This window comes from Morchella importuna (genome assembly GCF_003444635.1).
Source record: "Morchella importuna strain M04M26 chromosome Unknown Morimp01GS019, whole genome shotgun sequence".
NCBI classification, from domain to species: domain Eukaryota; kingdom Fungi; phylum Ascomycota; class Pezizomycetes; order Pezizales; family Morchellaceae; genus Morchella; species Morchella importuna.
The window spans coordinates 144,889-163,213 of NW_025763416.1; the positions used below are offsets into that span (position 1 = coordinate 144,889).

The following is an 18,325-nucleotide window of genomic DNA, read 5'->3' on the forward strand; positions in this document are numbered from 1 at the left end:
ATGTTCGCCTGCTGTCAAGATTAAGAAGCAGAGTTTATGACACCGACTTGTCTAGGTAGAATAGAGACAAGATAGGGACGATCGAGAGAGTCCATGTGCAAGCAACTCAACTTCCCGCAAAAAACAAAATGTCGCGATGGATGCACCCAACCAAAGTTGCTCTCACCTGCACGCACGAACTCGGACGCGTTTTCTCGGGCTGTTTTTTCTTATGGCTTTGCTGACCTTGCGACACACACATGGAGTCTAAGGAAGAGAATCCTCGCTTGCCTGTTTGCTGCCTGTTTTTGCTTGGATCCTTGAATTCCTTCCCTTCCCCTGCAGGACGCGAACCCTTAGCTAAACCACTTTCTTTACACCGTCCACCCACACACACCCTGAATTGCGACACTCGTCCTCCCTTTATCAAGAGAACAACCCACGCAACACACAGGGGTCGCTTATGTGGGGTTTGTGGAGAAGTGCACACTGCAAGCTCAGAGAATAAGACCCACTCGCTGTACATACCGAAAAAGCTAATAAATAATTTGGTTGGGGAAAGAAGAGCATCGGCAATTCCTGTCCTCAGTGAGCTCACCAATAAATGGATTTCCCAACGTATGTCTGCCTGCTGCACAGAAGTAGGTGTGGGGATCAGAGAATGAATAAAACATTAACATAGGTAGTAGACTCCGAACTGCATAGTGTACCCAGAGAGCGGGCAAGAATCATTTCCATCCGTTCACCCATCTGTCCAGACCATGCAAAAAAAAGCAAAGAAAAAGTCTGGGGGGAAGGATCCAAGGAAAATAAAATAGAAGCGCTGGGGCAGCAAGCAACCCTTCCCTCCTGTATGTCACTACCGCTTCGCCGCACATCACTTGCATAAGTGTCGTTACATACCTATCGCTCCGTCAGCAAGCACCGATAAACGTTCTATCGATCTTATTACTCCCTTTTCCCTCTCCCTGCTTCCCTACATACCTTTGAAGAATTGTATTTCATTTTGTGCCTACTGTAGGGTTCTGGCAGCTAGTGGTCAGTTCTCTTCCTCGACAGGCCCTCATTCCCTCCCTTCTGGTTCGTTCGTCAAGTCACCACAACTACCACAAATCAATCCACCCTTAGTCCAGTCTGTTCCTAGCCTGGCCCGGGGCGATCAAACATTACAGCCCAGCCCCGTCGGTGACCACGTTCTCTTTCTCAGACCTATTTTCTTTTCTTTCTTTTCCTCCTCCCCCTTCCTTCCTTCTTGCATTGTCTCTCGTTGGCATTTACTTCCGTCCAATAAATTGCATTGGCATTAATTGGCCTGGCTTGTTTATTCACTTTATTAATAATCTACTCTACCAACTACTTTTTTTTCCCTTTTACTTAGTTTCTTTTTATTTTCTTCAATAGTGGTGGTGATGTTATTAGACTCGTAGTATCAGCCATCTCGATTGACTCGAGTGAGAAAAGGAAGCTTTTTCTGCTCTATTCTGATACAACTCAACCTAACCCTTGGGAGAACAGCATAAGGCTTCGAGGAAGGTCGAAGGTCGAGGAGGAAAGCCGAGTCGAGGTTATAAAGTTTTAGAATTGGGGCTAGGATAATATTTAAGTTACAACAATATCCTCAGAGAGGGGCTTATTTTCAACCACTATCTATATTTACAGCAAAAACACTACAAATCATCCATATGAAGCCCTCAACGCACCGGTATATCCTCGCTCCGACCCTTATTGGCATTCACGCCATCCTTCTCCTCCCGTTAATCTTCCCACCCAAAGTCCTCCGGCCACCACACTTCCCCGATGCCAGCGGCGACCCATGGCCGGCTTACGGAACAACACCACAGCAGCAGAGGTTTAGGCGGTTACATTTGAGGTATTCAGTACCGTTTGGTTTTGCGGGCATAGCTGGGGTCTGGATATCGAAGCAGCTGGCGGGGAATATACCACTGCCAAAAGACCCGCGGAGGAAGCTGCTGGCAATGTGGCTGGAAAGCAGTGTGCTGTTTGGGATTGGGGTACTGGAGGAAATATGGAGATATGGGTTAGTGAGGTTGTTGGTGGGGTATATGGGCGGCCATGGGGGGTATAGGGGGAGCACCGTAATGAGTAGAGATGAAGGGGATTTTGAAGGAGATTTTGAAGGGCCTCCGACGTTGTGGGAAGGGTTATATGTTATGGCGTGGGTGTGGAGTATTTTCGAATGTTTGGTATGTAGGAATTCTCATTTTGATTTTGGTCTTGATTTTGGTATACCACGATTGCTGTCCCCATTACTTCCACTTTACCTTTGCTAGCAGTTTCTCCCTCTCTCTCTCCCTCTCTCCCTCTCTCTCTCCTAGCTTTGATCTTTGCTATATCTCTACTAGTCGGAAGTATACTTCAATTCACCATCAATACTGCCTCCTTTTGAACCACTTAGTTCCTTATTATAATCATTTCTGGGTTTTCTATCCCCCCATCTTCTCTGACCTTCCATCTCTTCTGGACCTCATGATCATCTCTAACACTACCATAGTACTCATGGTACGGAGTACGCCCCAATCCCCACGATTGCGGAAAGCATCATACCCAGTCTTCCCCAATATCAGCATCAAAGAGAATTCAAGCCCATTTCCGCCGAAACTCTGAAGGCCTCACCCATGCATCACACTACCAGCGTCCTCCTCTCGGAAAAAGGACAATAAGTGACTCCATTATGGGAGGCGCCAGTGACGAAACAAGAGCAGTTTTCAACCCTTTCGGCCGCAAAAAACGGGATACGACCGCCGTGAAACCAAGAGAAATAGAAGACAGGTCCATTCACTGTGTGGATAACAATACAACGGCAGCTGAGAGCGAGAGCTCGCGTACAGCTTACGATGAGTCCATCAGGCCGACGAACAGCTCACTCTTGGTCAAAGGCAAGAATACTATGGATGGGGATTTAGAGACTGGGCTCTTATCACGCCTGAGGGAGATTAGGCGTGAACAGGCGGAAGAACAGGCCGATTCGGACAATGGCTACGGGGATGACGAGGAGTCTGTTTCATCGGGCTCCGAAGACAACGACTCTGCTCGGAGCTCTATCGATAGTGCGAGGTTTGAGTCTGTTACACCTCTGTTGAGCTCCTCGCTCCCATACGACCCCAGCCAACAGCATCCGCATCATGAGAGCCAGGCATTGTTGCAGAACCAACGACAACAGATCACCTATAACACCATGGCCACTGCTAACTCACTGCCTCTGGAACCAACAGATGACAACAACGAAGACGAAGTCGTCACCGTGCATGACTGCGACAACCACAACAGCAGCAATGAAAACCGATTTAGTGATCACGGCAGAGATTCAACCCCAAAGACGCAGAGAAGCCCTATTGATAGGGTCTACCCTTCGTACCCTCCATACTCTGCAGCCTGCAATCACGCCCATTTTTCAGCCACCACTTCCGCACCAGGTCCTTCTGCGGGCTATGGTACTGCCGCGGTGATCAACCGTTCTGTTCCACCGAAACGGAAATCGATAAACAACCCCCCCAAGGAACCGCGATGTAGCAGCAAGACAGTCTACGGAGCAAACGTCAATACACTCCCATTGCACCTCCCCGTACTTTGGAGGACTGCCGCCTTGCTACGGCATATTTCCCACGCCTTGATCTATGCATGGGCACCAGCATTGGTTTTCAATGGCCACTTTCAGTGGGCCTCGTTCCTTGTGTTGTTTCTACTGGCTGTAAAGAAAGGGTGGTCGACTATGGAATGGTTTGGCGGCGGAGCATCAAGGTTTGTGCACCAGCTCCTGATCCCCAAGCGAAATATTTGATTCGTTACATGCAAAAAAAAGACAAAAAAGATCCCGTAAAAAGAAAATGAACTAACAACCCGTTTTTTCTCCTTGCAGAACCGGGTTAACCAAGGCTTCAATAATTTCTTTTATTATAGCCGTTGTTCTATATTTCATAAGTTTGGTCCTTTGGGGGGTCGTACCTTAGATCGACTTTTTCTCCTTTCATCTTCCTTTTCCTTGACAAAAGCTTCGTCATTTTATTATACGAATAATCCTACTACCTCTACTACCACCACGTTACAGAGGCAACATAAAAAAAAAAAAAACAGACGAAAGATACGTGGCGACGATCGAAACGCACAACCCCAAAAGTTTTCCCCCTAACTCCCCATACAAAAATTCCGTTTTACTTTCTTCATTCTTTGGTTTTATTCTTTTGTCACCGTCGAATTGCTTTTTTACATCTCGTTCCTTTACCCGCGGCTTCCTACCTACATCCATAGTCATACCGACTGACCGGATCCCCAACCAAAAACTTGCATCTCTTTTGTCTCTTTCCTTTCCGGTTTTAAAAGTTATCGTGTATTTTCAGATGCCCTCCAGTTTCCCCTGCTACCTCACTTACCAGCAACAACACATGCCTGCTTGCTAGCTTGCTTCATTGCTTTTTTTTTTGCTTTTTGAAGCTTATTTTGTATGCACGGTTTTTTTTATTTTTATTTTTTGCTGCTGCTGCTGCTGCTTCCTTTTTTTAGAGGCCAGTGAGCACGGACACGTTTGGTACTTGAGGCTGCTGAATGGTGGGTTTTCTTCTCTTGAATAATTCGGCGTTTTTTGCTTCCTTTTGTCATCTGCAAAATACCTATCTGCTGTACTTGATCTACTCTACTTTAGCTTACCGGGTCCACATTTTCGGACGACGTATGTAGGGAATTTCTTTGTTGTATATTTTTAATTCCTTGGGTTTTCTTATTCTCTAATCCTTTTTCCTCTCTGCGACACCCCCGATGTTAATTTTCTATCCACCTCTACAATCTCACCTCCGCCTCTGCTTTCTGTTTTCTGCTTTTTCTCTCTTTTTCTGAATCATTCCAGGCGGGGGATCCAGCGAAGGAGACGAGAGAATGTATGTATGTACAGCTGGTACCTACATAGCTAGGTAGGCCTTGTATCGAGATACCTGCCGTATCCCCGTTACCAGAGAAGAAGGAAAGAAAGAACGAAAAAGTCAGGCAAGCACGTGAATTCGTGGCGGTCCATCCAGAGTCGCGAACCCACGTGTTCCCGCTTGCATGACATGAGGCACAAATCAGGTAGCGGGGGATGCATCGATGATGATGATGGGCGGACTGGAGTTCCGTGCTACGTGAGGCTAGCCAGGTAGAAGGAGTTTCAAGGGTGGGGGATGATGATGGGCTCAACGTCTTCGACAGCTGTGTTCAAGAGGCAGCATCTGGATGGATGAGGAATCAGTATGCATACATACATAGACAGACTCTATTGCTATAAACTCAGGTAAAACCCCATATCATAGAGTAGACTATGATATGGTCTCTCTCATGTTGAAGCGTAGGTATGTAGAGTACCGCCAAATCTCGAGTTATTCGGAGGGTTGCCAAGGCCACCTGCTAAACCACATTTAGTTTAGATCCTGCAGAAGAGGGCTGTTTTCCTGAAGATCGCTTCTCTTTAAGGTGAAGATCCTCAGCTTTTTCCCTTGGCAACCCTCCGAATAACTCGAGATTTGGCGGTATGTGCTTTGCGCCTAGTTACATGCCTCGTGCCCCGTCACTTTTCCAAAGTCGCTTGCCGTTTCATATGAAGTTCGTGTGATCCAATTGGCCTCCAATTTCTCTACCAATTATATCATTTTATCTGGCACATGTAGGTCGGCCGGAGGCACCCGAAGAGCCTTGGCAGGGGAGGGGCCGCTGCACGACTAATGCGCCACAGTTATCAATAGGTGTTGTTGAGATAGAGTCCTTGGCAGTTGAACCCTTGGATATCATCAGTTGGAGTTTAGTTAACGGAAAGCTAGCACTTCAATGTTTACTAAAGAGCTTTGAAGATGGTTAGTGTTTTCTCTGTTGGCCAATTAGCTAACTGTTTGAGCTGGGTTGAAAAGAACCATAAAACAACAACCTATATAGGAAGGAATCATCATTAACACACCTACCCAATTGGTGCTTTACGGAACACGAGCATCGTCTTTACCTATCTACTGGGCGGCGGCGAGGAGATCAACAGGGACAATCGCCTATCAATTCGCCTGATTCTTCCAGATACCGACAAAACCTATCTTCGCTTGTGAAAGGGTCTAATTGCGGTGGTTAGTTGAGTTGGTGGTATACGAGCGGTACATACAAATAGATAAAAAGCTGTTCCACCCTTTTAATTTTTTGTTTTTCTCTCTCCACCACCACTTGTCGTGTGCCTGAAGTTTTCTTCTTCGTTTTTTTTTAATCCCCACCACAAGCTTGCCATGAGATCACATATCATCTCTGGAGCACTGGCTCTCGCCGCCGGTCTCCAAGTCGTTAGTGGCGCGGGGGTGCACGTTGACACCCTCATCTCGAGACGATTGCAGAAGAGGTTTGTAGATGGTGACGGGAATTATAATATCTCACTCTATCATATCAATGATGTGCACGCGTAAGTTTTTCAAGATCCCGCTCATATACGGGTGTTGATTTGAGATGTTCCTAGCCATCTTGATCAGTTCCGATCTAGCGGAACGGACTGCACAGACCCTACTAAAGGTTAGAAATTGGAACTCTGTGATTTCCGTTGGATTTTGTTTCTAATTGTTTCGATTTGATTTGAAGGATGCTATGGAGGGTATGCACGAGTGAAAGAGGTTGTCGACAAAACAAGGCCGTCGCACAATGATTCCCTGTTTTTGAACGCGGGTGATGAGTTTCAGGTTCGTACCCATTATGCATTTCTACCGTTTATCTCATATCCGCGGGAGGGGGGTTATATGTTATTGTATTCAAATTGGGCATGGGCCGCATACCGCATACCTCTATAGCCAGAAGTTAATCTTCCACTTAGGGAACTCTGTTCTATAGCTTCTATGGCGGCGAAAAAATCGCGGATACGCTCAATCAGCTCGGCTTTGATGCCATGACAGTTGGGAACCATGAGTTCGACGCTGGAGACGATGTTCTGGCCGCATTTGTAAATTCTGCCGACTCAAATTAATCTCCGCTCCGGCATTTCTAACAGATTTCCAGGTCAAAAACTTAACCTTCCCTGTCACATCGTGCAACATCCAGACCGATAACAAGGCCCTCAATGAGACTCTGGTCCCCTATGTTCTCTTTCCTAAGCACAATCTCGCTGTCGTCTCTGTCACGACTGTCACCACACCGCATATCTCGAACCCCGGCGATGGGACAAAATTCGAGGACCCAGTGACAGCGATTCAAAGGACCGTCGATCTTGTCAAAGCTACTCAAAACGTTACAAGGATTGTGGCATTGACTCATATTGGCTATGAGGCCGATATTGAGATGGCCAAGAAAACGAAGGGGATTCATTTAATCATCGGCGCTCATTCGCACACGCTATTGGGTGATATGGAGGGTGCAGAGGGGAAGTATCCTACTATCGAAACCAACGAGGACGGAGACGAAGTCTTTATTGTTACCGCGTATGTACATTTTTAACCTATATACTAGAAGTCATCCTAATAGTATCGTGGAATAGATACCGATGGGGTGAATACCTGGGATATATCGATGTCGCCTATGACTCTGATGGCAAGATCGTTGCTTACACTGGTGCCCCCATTCATCTTACCAACGCCACTGCACAGGATGCCCAACTTCAAGCTCAGATCGAGGAATGGCGTGTCCCATTCGAAGCCTTTGCTGCTGAAGAAATTGGTGACAGCAAAGTCGTCCTTGAACAGGGCACTTGCCAGAAGGGTGAATGTACACTTGGTGACTTCATGGCCGATGCAATGGTTGATTACCGTATTGAGGGCAACCCTGATGTTGCGGGCGCTATCATCAATGCCGGCGGCATTAGAGCTACTATTGATGAAGGCCCAATCACCCGCGGCGAGGTCCTTACTTCTTTCCCATTCGGAAATGCCATTGTTGAAGTGTCCTTTACCGGAGAAGAGCTGTGGAAGGTGTTCGAGGGGATTGTTGGAGGTGTTAGCTTGTTTGATAACGAGAAGGTAACGAGCTTCGTCCAGGTCTCGAAAGAGATTAGGCTTACTTACAATCCGGCGAACAACAACGGGAGCAAGTTGATCTCGTTGGAGATTGGGGAGAGTCCCGTGGAGATGGACAAAGAGTACACCATTGTGACTTTGGACTTTTTGGCTGGAGGGGTGATAACTTTTGGTATGTTCATTTACTATTAGGCCCTAATAGCACGCTAATTTGATGTAAAGGCCTATCAAAACCGACTTTGCTACCCTCGACACCCAAGACGAGGTTCTGAGACAGTACATCACCAAGGAATCTCCCGTCGATATCAAGCTCGATGGACGTATCTCCACTACCAACGAAACCTCTGCAACGCCAACAAATAGCTCAACCTCCCCATCAGCGACTGGTATTGAAAGTGATACTAGCGCGGCGGTGATGGTCTCTGGTTCGTGGGGTGTGTTAGCTATTGCGGTCGTTGGTACTATGATGTGCCTTTTATAAGTGTTAAATAACCTGTACGATTATGTAGTGTATGTTTAGCAATGGGGGGTTGACTGCGTATTGTATTATGATGTGATGTAAACGATGTAATCTAAAGGGATTTAGTCAAAGCAGTTGAAATATCTGACTTTGAAAATCAATCCTACGCACATAATATTCATGAGTCATCACTCGAAAAGCTCAGTCATCCTTATCCACCCTATTTTTTTTTTTTTTTTTTTTGTTTAATTCATTAATTTTATCCACCCTATTGTGATCATACCCAGTCAAGTACTTGTAGTTGATTAATTGATTAGTTGTTTGATGCATCAAGTACCGGTCAGGTGGTTGCGTAAGAAGAAGGAGTTCCCAGATATTTGGTAGTAGATGAGGCTTAGTGCGCTTTGACTGAATATCTCCTATAATATAAAATGTCAGGACGAGTAAAATTTCGCAAATGCGGGTTGCTGATTGGTTTGGCTAGCTGGGTAGGAACAATGCTGAGTAGGAACAATGGTTAATTCGGCTTGGTGAGAACATATTGGATTGTTCGTATGGGTTTGTGACTATGGCCGACAATTGTGAACAAAGGCACTTCTGAAAGACGTAGTGCTAGCTGCAAAATTACTATCTTATATAGGGGGGGTGGTTCCGGTCCTATTTTGAAGTACCCGGTCATACCTCGAATATTATAATAAAAAAAACCCGCTCGACATCAATAATTTACAAAACAAAACAAAAAAGTTCACAACACTGCCTAGGCCTCGGTTGCTACGTCTTTTCTACGTCCGGAGGGGGGGTTGAACGCTCACAAGTTCGGTACAGAGTGTGAGCTCTATACCGCTGGGCCACGTCCAACCCCATGTTCACCTTCTTTCCTTTGCTGCTGTTACCTCCATGGGGGGCTCGTACTACATGATATGTCTATATAATGTAGCTAGCATGGCCTCTTACTCTAGTACACCCACTCTTATCCGGCCGTTGAGATGAGATGAGGTTCATCACTCATATCTTCACCGCCTTTACTATTACAGATAGTGTTTACGAAGCCGTCGGGACGATCGTAGGAGGCCGCTCAGCCTCATTCACCCCCCCCCCCCCCAAACCCCCCACGGACCCCGAAGTGCTGATATCTTAAGAAGAACGGCGGGTGCTTCTATTCAAATCAATAAACCGTTAAATAGCCGAGTTTATAGTCATAACGGATTAAAAAGAAACGCAATGTTTGTTGGCACCAAACAACCCCGAGATAGGGCCAACTAGTGGCCTCGATGAAGCAAAACCACAAACCCGCTCGCCCTCGTGGGCCACAGCACCTCCGCGGAACTTCGAGCAATTGTGAACAAATCTTTAGATGATTTTACATTTTGTGGGTTAGTGGGAGCGGTTCTTGCTATACCTATGTATCGCAATTATCTTCCATCACACGCATTTTGCGTCTTTGTATATGTGCTAATGATTAAAAGTAGTCTTCTTACGTTTGTCCATCTCTCACAGATCAAATACCTTCCCTCCACCGCGCCTCCTCTAATGCCTCGGCCAAAACATCCCCACAGCTTTTAGCCCAGAACATATTCTGGTATAAGTGCGGGGCAGTGAATTCACTCATCATCCGTCAAGGCATTGTGAAATGATATCTTTAAGTTGAACTTAATATACTCGTATAACAAAGATCTCCTCGAACCATCCTGGTACATATAGATCCTTTTACCAGTCAGTCTCGGGCTCCTGAGTCTGACGTAAATTTTGGTGTTCATAAAGATAACCACGATATTCTATATAATGATTCGTTCATTTATCTAATATTCTTTTATGGTACAATCAAAATACTAGACAGAGCCTTAAACACCCGAAAGCTCGGTATCTTGCTGGCCTGCAATGTAAGTATTATATGGATCCGGGCTCCACAACGAATCCCCCGGTCGGTGGTGAGAGATAATATGTTTTATAAACTCTTTACCTCTGTCAACATATGAGACGCTTTGGGGGTAGAATCCTGATAGGAGTCCTATATTATTATGCTACAATTATATAATATTTTTCCTCTACGACCAATGGGTTAAACAAAAACAGAAAACATTTTTACTTCGAAATAACTGCCAGATGAAGGCACGAGAGAGACGGATATAGCGATGGTGCGGAAGAGGAAAGAAGAGAGCTAGGATACGGGTGGGGGACTTTAAAAGATGCGAGGGACGAGGAGTAGTTCGGGCTGTCATATGATTTCCTATTTTCTTTTCATTTGTCTGGTTCTATGTGAGTGGCGAGAACGGGTAGTTTAGGGGACATTGCCATAACTGTAAGGTTGCATGCAATTAATGAATTAAACAAAAAAAAAAATTACTTCGAAATCACCAAATATCACTCGCTCTCATCACTGGAATAAGAATTGATTGGTTGATAACTCATTGATTACTCGAATAGAAAAACGTGCCGCTAGACTAGATGGTAATACGGAAGAAGGTGTGGTATCTATGCCAGTCCCGTTCATTGCGGATCACCCAAAATCACTCGTCTCGGTATCTTGGTTGGCTCGAAGGCAGGGCACATGAAATGATAGACAAGATGAGCTCATAGTTCTTTTTGATTCCCCTAGGGCAGTTCTCTCATAAGTAAATGCATCGTTGGTAATAATGGATGGTATGGAATATAATAAAAGTAGAGAGGACGCCTAACCTCGTTTTTCTTGGATCCATAGGACATAGGAAACCGAGTTGTAGTGAGAATTACATTCGGTAAAGGAATCAGTTGAGTTTTTCCAATCGCGATAGCTATAGCACATGTATTCGTGTAGCTATGGCGTAGATACCTTCGATGGAGAAGATTTTCAACACGAGATGCCGGATGTTACTTTAAGATTAGCTTTATTGCCTTATTGATATTAGACATTAGAGACCCGATACTAAACCGAGTACAGTTATTTGTGGTCAATCATTGACCGTTGTGGACAACTACATGTAACTTTAAGTTGTGTTGTTAGTTGCCAGCTTCCTACGTGTATACATAAGTTGTGGTTCTAGTTGTACTCTGCTGTCGTAGCTTCTGCTTTACACTATAAGATTAACTTGATTATTACTTCCCTCTTTCTTTAATCCAATTATTCAATGCAAAATACGTACATATCGGTTCTCTAGCTTCTTTTGAGATCATTCAGATCAACTGCAACACACATCAGATATTCATTACATGTTTCACCCAAATCTTAAACGATACTTTCCGAAATTTAACATAAGCTTCAGACCCCTCATCTGGCCTCCCCCTAAGCACAAGAAAGGGTACCGACACGAATCATCCTACCCCCATACTTTTATTTTCTTTTCCTATACATGAGCGTGGGGGCTGAGGCAGGAGTACGAATCCTACTAACCCGTTCGTTAGTCACGAGTGATACCTCATGATCATACCTAACACCACCACCCACTGCATAACCTCCCGGGTCTGGCCCTCTCTCTCACTACATACCATGCATCAACAGAGTTACCAGCTCACATACACACACTCCCGCTGATGCAGAGGTCCGCCGACACGACCATCTTGTTGCCTCAGGAGCACGTGGGCACGCACGCTGGAGACAATCCTCTGCCCTGGCCCACCGAGACCTAGCTGCCCTACCATCATTACGTTCCAAGAACGAAAAAATAACTTTATTTATTTTCTCTGCTCATGCATGAACTTGCGCGTGCATACATATACATATGTGTATCCCGGTAACCAAAGCAGATCAACAGCTGGCTGGCTAGCTTCGGTTGCAATTGGGCTGTGCTGGAGCACCGGCAAACCGAGAACCAACCGGTCAAACCTAAAGAAAATTTGGTTGGCCGGCGCAGAACCCCCGAAATAATTATGCAACGCGTGCAGACGCAGAGCCATCTCTCTGTGATGTCAAGTCCCTCGGTGGAACAAAGGCTGGGGAAGACCGGCGACTCGACGGAATTAACCCTAAAGCTCCTTATAATTTCCTTCGGGATGCATGATGCGATGCAATAGTAACGGCGGTTCGGAGGAGTAGGGGCACCTCCTCCTGGTAGTGGTGGCGGTGGGCGGATCCAGGTGGGATATATAGGTGCCTACATCTAGATAACTTACTAACCCGCGAATCAACCTGCATGTTCCCCGGTGGGAATAAGGCACCCTTCCATACACCACTCTACTTCATACTAATATTCACCTTTTGTCACCGGGTGATCCCGCACACCGCATGGCCGCTCGTATACCGTCGGAAGTATATACATATGGGATGAGTACAGCATATCCACGCAACCACTTGCATGCTAATTACTCTAGACTGGTTAGATTACTGGACATCAATGATCATTGGGTTAGTTTCACCCGCTGGTCCATGCGTGCGTTCTCCGTCGTGGTGTGCGCCGGGTGGTAGGTATTCCCCCTGAATCAAAAGATCACTCGCCGTGCATCTCCGGATGATCTCCGGGAGAGACGAACGTGTAGAGATATTATTATTTCCTTCTCAACTCAGTGCGCCTTCCGGCCGGCCGGTCGAAAAAATAACAGCAAAACCGTAGTTTGCAGGAATCAGAAATCAATTAATCATTCTCTCTGGTTTGGTTTCATGAGTGCGGGGGCATGTGCGGGGGTTTGTTTTCTTCTTTGGGGTATCGAAACTTTTGTAATTGTGTTTCGTCACGCTGGGTTTAAGGGATTTAAGATTCCCGAGTGCCGAATACTGTGTAAGTAAGTGATATGGCTGTCTACCGTGGCCGTGGCTTGTCGGCTTTGACTAATTGCAGAATCTCCGGTTTAGATAAAGTTATCAGTTCTATCACTTACCCCGAGTCAGAACTAACTAGAACGATACATAAATGATAAATCAAACCTCACAAACCCCCCACAATGGCCGGAGCACTTATGTGTGCCAGTTTGAAACCAATATATAGGTTTCAGTAAATATGGTCTGATCCCCCACATAAAGTATCCAGACATTCAGAGTCAACCCATATTACAATACTTACATAAGTACTGTCACTCCTAGTTACTAGTACATCATATGCAGTACCTCCTGGGCCCCCACGCCCAAATACTAAAGCCAGATCCATAATGTACACGGCAGTTCCCGCCAGTATCAGCCGGTCTTTTAGACAATAGGATCAACACTTGATGCCTGTTCGTGTTCGCTCATTTCATCGTAACCTTCCAATTCGCGAAGGCAGAAATAAACGCCTTAGCACTGTCGGCAGTTCATATAGGCCATCCTCCTTGCGATCCAGACAATATCTGTGGCTGCGTGCACTGCTCTATAGTGCACTCTTTCCATATCAAATCAAAGGATATATATGTACTGTCAATTTTCCCGCTTTTATATCATTTCCATTGTGGGCGCTGTTAATATTCTGATAAGACGTAGTTAGCCATGTTCTAGCCCATTAATCTACATATGTACTTTAGAGGAAATCTATGGACCAAACAAGTAATACAATCCTGTGTTGATCTACTACTGGTTAGACCTCATGTTATGCAGGTCCAGTCCAGTCCAGTCCGATCCCATAGATCTAGATGTACGCAGAACAAACCAAGTCCTGTACCGCATTACCCACCCTGCCTGCCCATTACATATGCACACCATCCCGTACATCCCGCGTGTGTTATGCAAACGAAGCCAGAAGCCATAGAGTGCTTAGGATGCAGGCTCTCCCGACCATATATCCTTGGGCGGTGGTACATGCGCAACCCCCCACCCTACCCGGCCCGGGCATGTGCATACATATATGCGCAGACAAGGGAATAACAATTAGTAGGGTAGGCATAGGCCTGCTTATAGGTCAAACAGGTAAAGTAGGCAGGAATAGTAGGAAACTCCCGTCTGCTGGCTGGCCCATGCACGCAACGAGAATTATATGCGCGGCCGGATGGGATGTTACGTTGGCAGTTTGGTATATATATAAATGTATATATGTGTGAAGATTGGGCTACTATTAGTAGATCATAAAGGTACATGCGGGACGTTCTTTTATGTATATGAGTATTGTGATTGCGGGACTGGGGTGGTGCTCTTATTATCGTAGTAGGTTGAATTTTGAATTTAAAAAGTATATGTATGTACGAGGAGTATTTGTAGGAAGGCCATTAATAATTATGCAGCAGAGATTTGCTAATATTTAGCCATATATGTAGCTATACGCATACGCTGGAGTACACGCTCTAAGATATTGTACGCACTTTATTGCAATAACTGACTGCAGTGTAGTAGGGCCAGTAGCAGCTGAATATAGAACACCCCGGAAGAACAGTGCGTCCTAGCTAGATCAAAATAGTAGATCAGCCTTCCTAACATAATTAATAACCACCCACATCAACTCTCACTGATTGGCCTTGTTCCAGCCCTTATTAGAACACGCGCAGGCCTACCTCCAATAATAACAATAACATGCAGCCACTGACTGAGCTTAAGCTTAGCTTGACAACCATAGCTAAAGCCGTGGTCATGGAGCTAGATGTGGATGTAGGTAGTAGGTACCGCCACATGCAATTAACAATCAATTAGGCAGATCTGCAGAGTACCACCAACAGTTACCAAAGCTCTTAGTACCACGGTTCACCCTTCTACCCCACCTGCAGCTGCCCGTACATAATGGCCGGCCAGGAAGGTATGTTGGTTAGGTTAGGTATGTGTGTAGAGTTAGACGCCAATGTAGGTAGGTAGGTTAGGTATGTAGTAGTAGAGCAGCAGGTGGGACATAGACATCCAAGCAAACGTCGCGCCTAAGTAATGAGGGGTAATAACCCATCTCTGTTATAAAGTGAGCGTGAGTAACCATTAACCATCAATATGCGGGGACCTCCAGGAGTTTAGACATATATCGGACATCACGGAAAATTTAAACACCATGGCGGAACCAGCTGCAGACGTGAAGAAGAATGCCGGGGGAGCTTTTATAAGGCCCTATAACGCGGAGACTGACTACGATGCGGTCGTGGAAATCGTATGCTACCCACCTACCTCTCTCCCTACCTACCTACCTGCCTTTTGAACTTTCCCTTAGCTATACCTATATGTGCTGCAATTAAAGTCACGCATATTCACAATAGCTAACCGTACCCAGTGCAAAGCCACAGCCGACCCCTCCTACGCCTCCGCCCTCGAACTTGTCCCCTACCTCTACGCCATCCCCTACCTCCTCCTCTCCCCCACTTATACCCACGTCCTCGACTCTGGCTCCGGCACCGTCGTCGGCTACATCATCGGCACGCCCAACACGCGCGCCTTTGTGCGCCGCTACCGCGACACCTACCTACCGCACACCACGTTGCCGCCGCCCACCACCAACCCGCCGAGCAAGCTGCGGCGCTCACTGGAAGAGAGCTATGCGCGGCCTGAGGGCATGATTCGCGAGGATGTGGTCGACGAGTTTCCCGCGCACCTGCATATTGATATTTTGGAGTCGCACCAGAGTCAGGGGTGGGGGACGGTGCTGATGGAGCGCTTTCTGGGGGGGTTGAGGAGCGCGGAGGAGGGGGTGAAGGGCGTGCATCTGGCGATGGGGAAGGATAATGTGAGGGCGGGGAGGTTCTATGGGAGGTGTGGGTTTGTTGCGAGGGGGGACTTGGGGGATGGGGCGACGTGGATGGTGAGGGGGATGGATTAGAGTTGTTTCAGGTGTGTGTGTGCGTGGTTTGGTAGTTAAATTAGAGTAGCTTGGTAGACTGAGGTAGGGTAGAGTACCTAGTGGATATAGCTTAGTAGAGGTGCAGTTATTAGTAGGAGCCGCCGAATGGGGGCTTGGGTATCAAAGATATCGATATCAAGAGATGTGAGGATATCAATTAATTACTTGAACGAAATCCATCCCATCTCTTCACCAAACCAACCACCCAATTGACTGACTGACCGACTGACCGACTGACCGACAGCCTGACCAGCCAGAAGGCGAATTCCCATTCCACGTCTTCTACTGGCTGGCCGCAGAGATAAAGTAGGCACAATCAAAGAAAGGAAAAAGTGTGCACAAGAAAAAAAACCATCCCATCTCTGCACCGTCTCATCTGATGAGATGACCAACACAAACCCTTCTACCACTAGGAACCCTTCTTATCGCAACCTCTGCCTCTACTCTGCCTAGCTACATAACCTCTAGCCCCCACTAGCGAAGGTAATTAATGGGGACCCTATCAAAATCATTCCACCAACATCATCAACCCGCCATGTGAAACACCTACTGCGAGCCAGAAACCCTCGCTTACCGTCGAGGGATGGGGGCGGCGGGCTGCGTGACATACTTGCCGCGCTCCCTAGCTAGCTAGCTGGTGCCCTACTACGTGACTGACTGATAATCCCTCGAGTCTATATTTTATTTTTTTTATCTTTTTTATTTTTTGACCATGAGCGAGGATGCACGTGCAGAGACCGGATAGGTATTCCAAGGGGCCGTTTCGAGATGTCAAAATCTCGGAGACGGAGAACCGTGTTCTTGGGTTAGGTTAGGTTTTTCCTACATGTTTTATTTTTGCTTCTCTTACCTATGACCTATGCAAGTACCTACATGTAGGTAGGGCCACTACTCACTCTACGGGTAGAGTGAATAGACATTGGCGCCTGTTGGGGAGGGGGATCGATGTCACTTTTTTTTCGAACACGGGAATCGAAAACACAACAAACGCAAACGCCCACGGGCCATATCTCAGCTGAAGATAGAGAGCTAGCTAGAGAAAAGACCCATGGGCCCTTAATTGCAGGCTGCAATTATACCTATGGAGATAGAGAGATAGGCCGGGCATGTAGGTACCCTACTGTACCCCGCAATTGCAACAACAACAAACGGGGGAGGATGAGGGCATCGTGATCAGACGTCATAGGGGGATTGGACAGTGTCGGCGCGGTAGAGACGGATGGATGATACAGTCGCTCACCTACTGACGGCGGATCCTGTCTGATGGTTCTGTTTGCAGTAATTTGCCCTTGGCGTCCAAAACCTAACTCTTTTATTGGCCTCAAATCCCTGACAGGATCCGCCTTCACCCCGTGAGTGACTGTACCTTCATTCCTGTCCTCCCTTTTTGCAACCGCGTACCAAGATGGTGGTACTGGACTGAGACCTTCTCCTTAAATAATGATAATCATGTCACAACAACTAACCACCTCCGCAAAAGAGACTACATATTATGAGGTCATCAGAAAAAAGAGAATTGCATCGGAAGCAAAAGGAAGAGGCGATTGGTGGCGCTGCAAGTGAGTGCGTGCGTGCGTAAAATTCCCGAGCCTACATTGCAGCAGCAGCAGAGAGGTTGGGTTGGTAGGTGGGCCATGGGCAAAAGTAAAGTTGGGATGTAGGTAATTGTCACCACCACGAAAGGGCTTAAGGAATGGAGAGAGATAAGCTAGTTACTCTACTTTAGATGATGGGCAAAAGAAATTATTTTGTTGTGGTTTTGTTTTTTGTTTTTTGCGCGAAACTATGGTTTATGATATGACAGACAACTTTACGCGGTTTGTAGAGAAGCTTATTGCCATATCTACACATGATTCCCGCTGCTGTATCAAGTGACCGGGACGTTCCAACCCGTGGCCGTGGGGTGGCATGAGTGGGCATGGGTGCAAAAGAAAAGAAAAAAACTATTTTCAACCAGGCAGAAAAAAGATAAATTCAAATAGAAACTTCCATAGGGAAGTTTGCTGGTCTTGTCACGGTAAATACCCGCGATGGTACCAGTGTTGTAGTAGTACCACCCGGTAGACTCGTTTGGGTGGTAAGAATATACCGATATGGGAATCCCTATTATTATAATGCCCTATTTGAGCCTCCTATCGCTCCACCCAATCACTAATACTGAATGGCTTACCCCATGCATGCCTCACTCAGTCAAATGTAGGGTCCCCTACCCTACAGCATGAGCCGCAGAAGCGCCGAAGCACTGTACCTACACCATTCTCTACTCTACAGTACCGTACCTACTAGACTTCCGAAATAGGTGGATGATGATGATG

General features: G+C 46.4%; 3 protein-coding genes across 3 annotated transcripts; all 3 read left to right on the plus strand.

Moving 5' to 3' along the window:
• Positions 1-1,661: 1,661 nt before the first annotated feature.
• LAJ45_06436 (uncharacterized protein) lies at positions 1,662-3,778 on the plus strand (the record flags this gene model as incomplete). Its single annotated transcript, XM_046116000.1, has 2 exons — positions 1,662-2,183; positions 2,492-3,778. 2 exons carry the CDS (start codon positions 1,662-1,664, stop codon positions 3,776-3,778), a joined length of 1,809 nt encoding a protein of 602 aa, XP_045970661.1.
• Positions 3,779-6,224: 2,446 nt separating this feature from the next.
• On the plus strand, positions 6,225-8,200 carry LAJ45_06437 (uncharacterized protein; the record flags this gene model as incomplete). The annotated part of the gene is made up of 8 exons (XM_046116001.1): positions 6,225-6,394; positions 6,449-6,501; positions 6,568-6,665; positions 6,797-6,922; positions 6,979-7,397; positions 7,454-7,931; positions 8,004-8,100; positions 8,151-8,200. The coding sequence occupies 8 exons, from the start codon at positions 6,225-6,227 to the stop codon at positions 8,198-8,200; spliced, it is 1,491 nt and encodes a 496-aa protein (XP_045970662.1).
• A 7,030-nt stretch (positions 8,201-15,230) lies between these two features.
• On the plus strand, positions 15,231-15,989 carry LAJ45_06438 (uncharacterized protein; the record flags this gene model as incomplete). Its single annotated transcript, XM_046116002.1, has 2 exons — positions 15,231-15,326; positions 15,447-15,989. The coding sequence occupies 2 exons, from the start codon at positions 15,231-15,233 to the stop codon at positions 15,987-15,989; spliced, it is 639 nt and encodes a 212-aa protein (XP_045970663.1).
• Between the last annotated feature and the right edge of the window lie 2,336 nt (positions 15,990-18,325).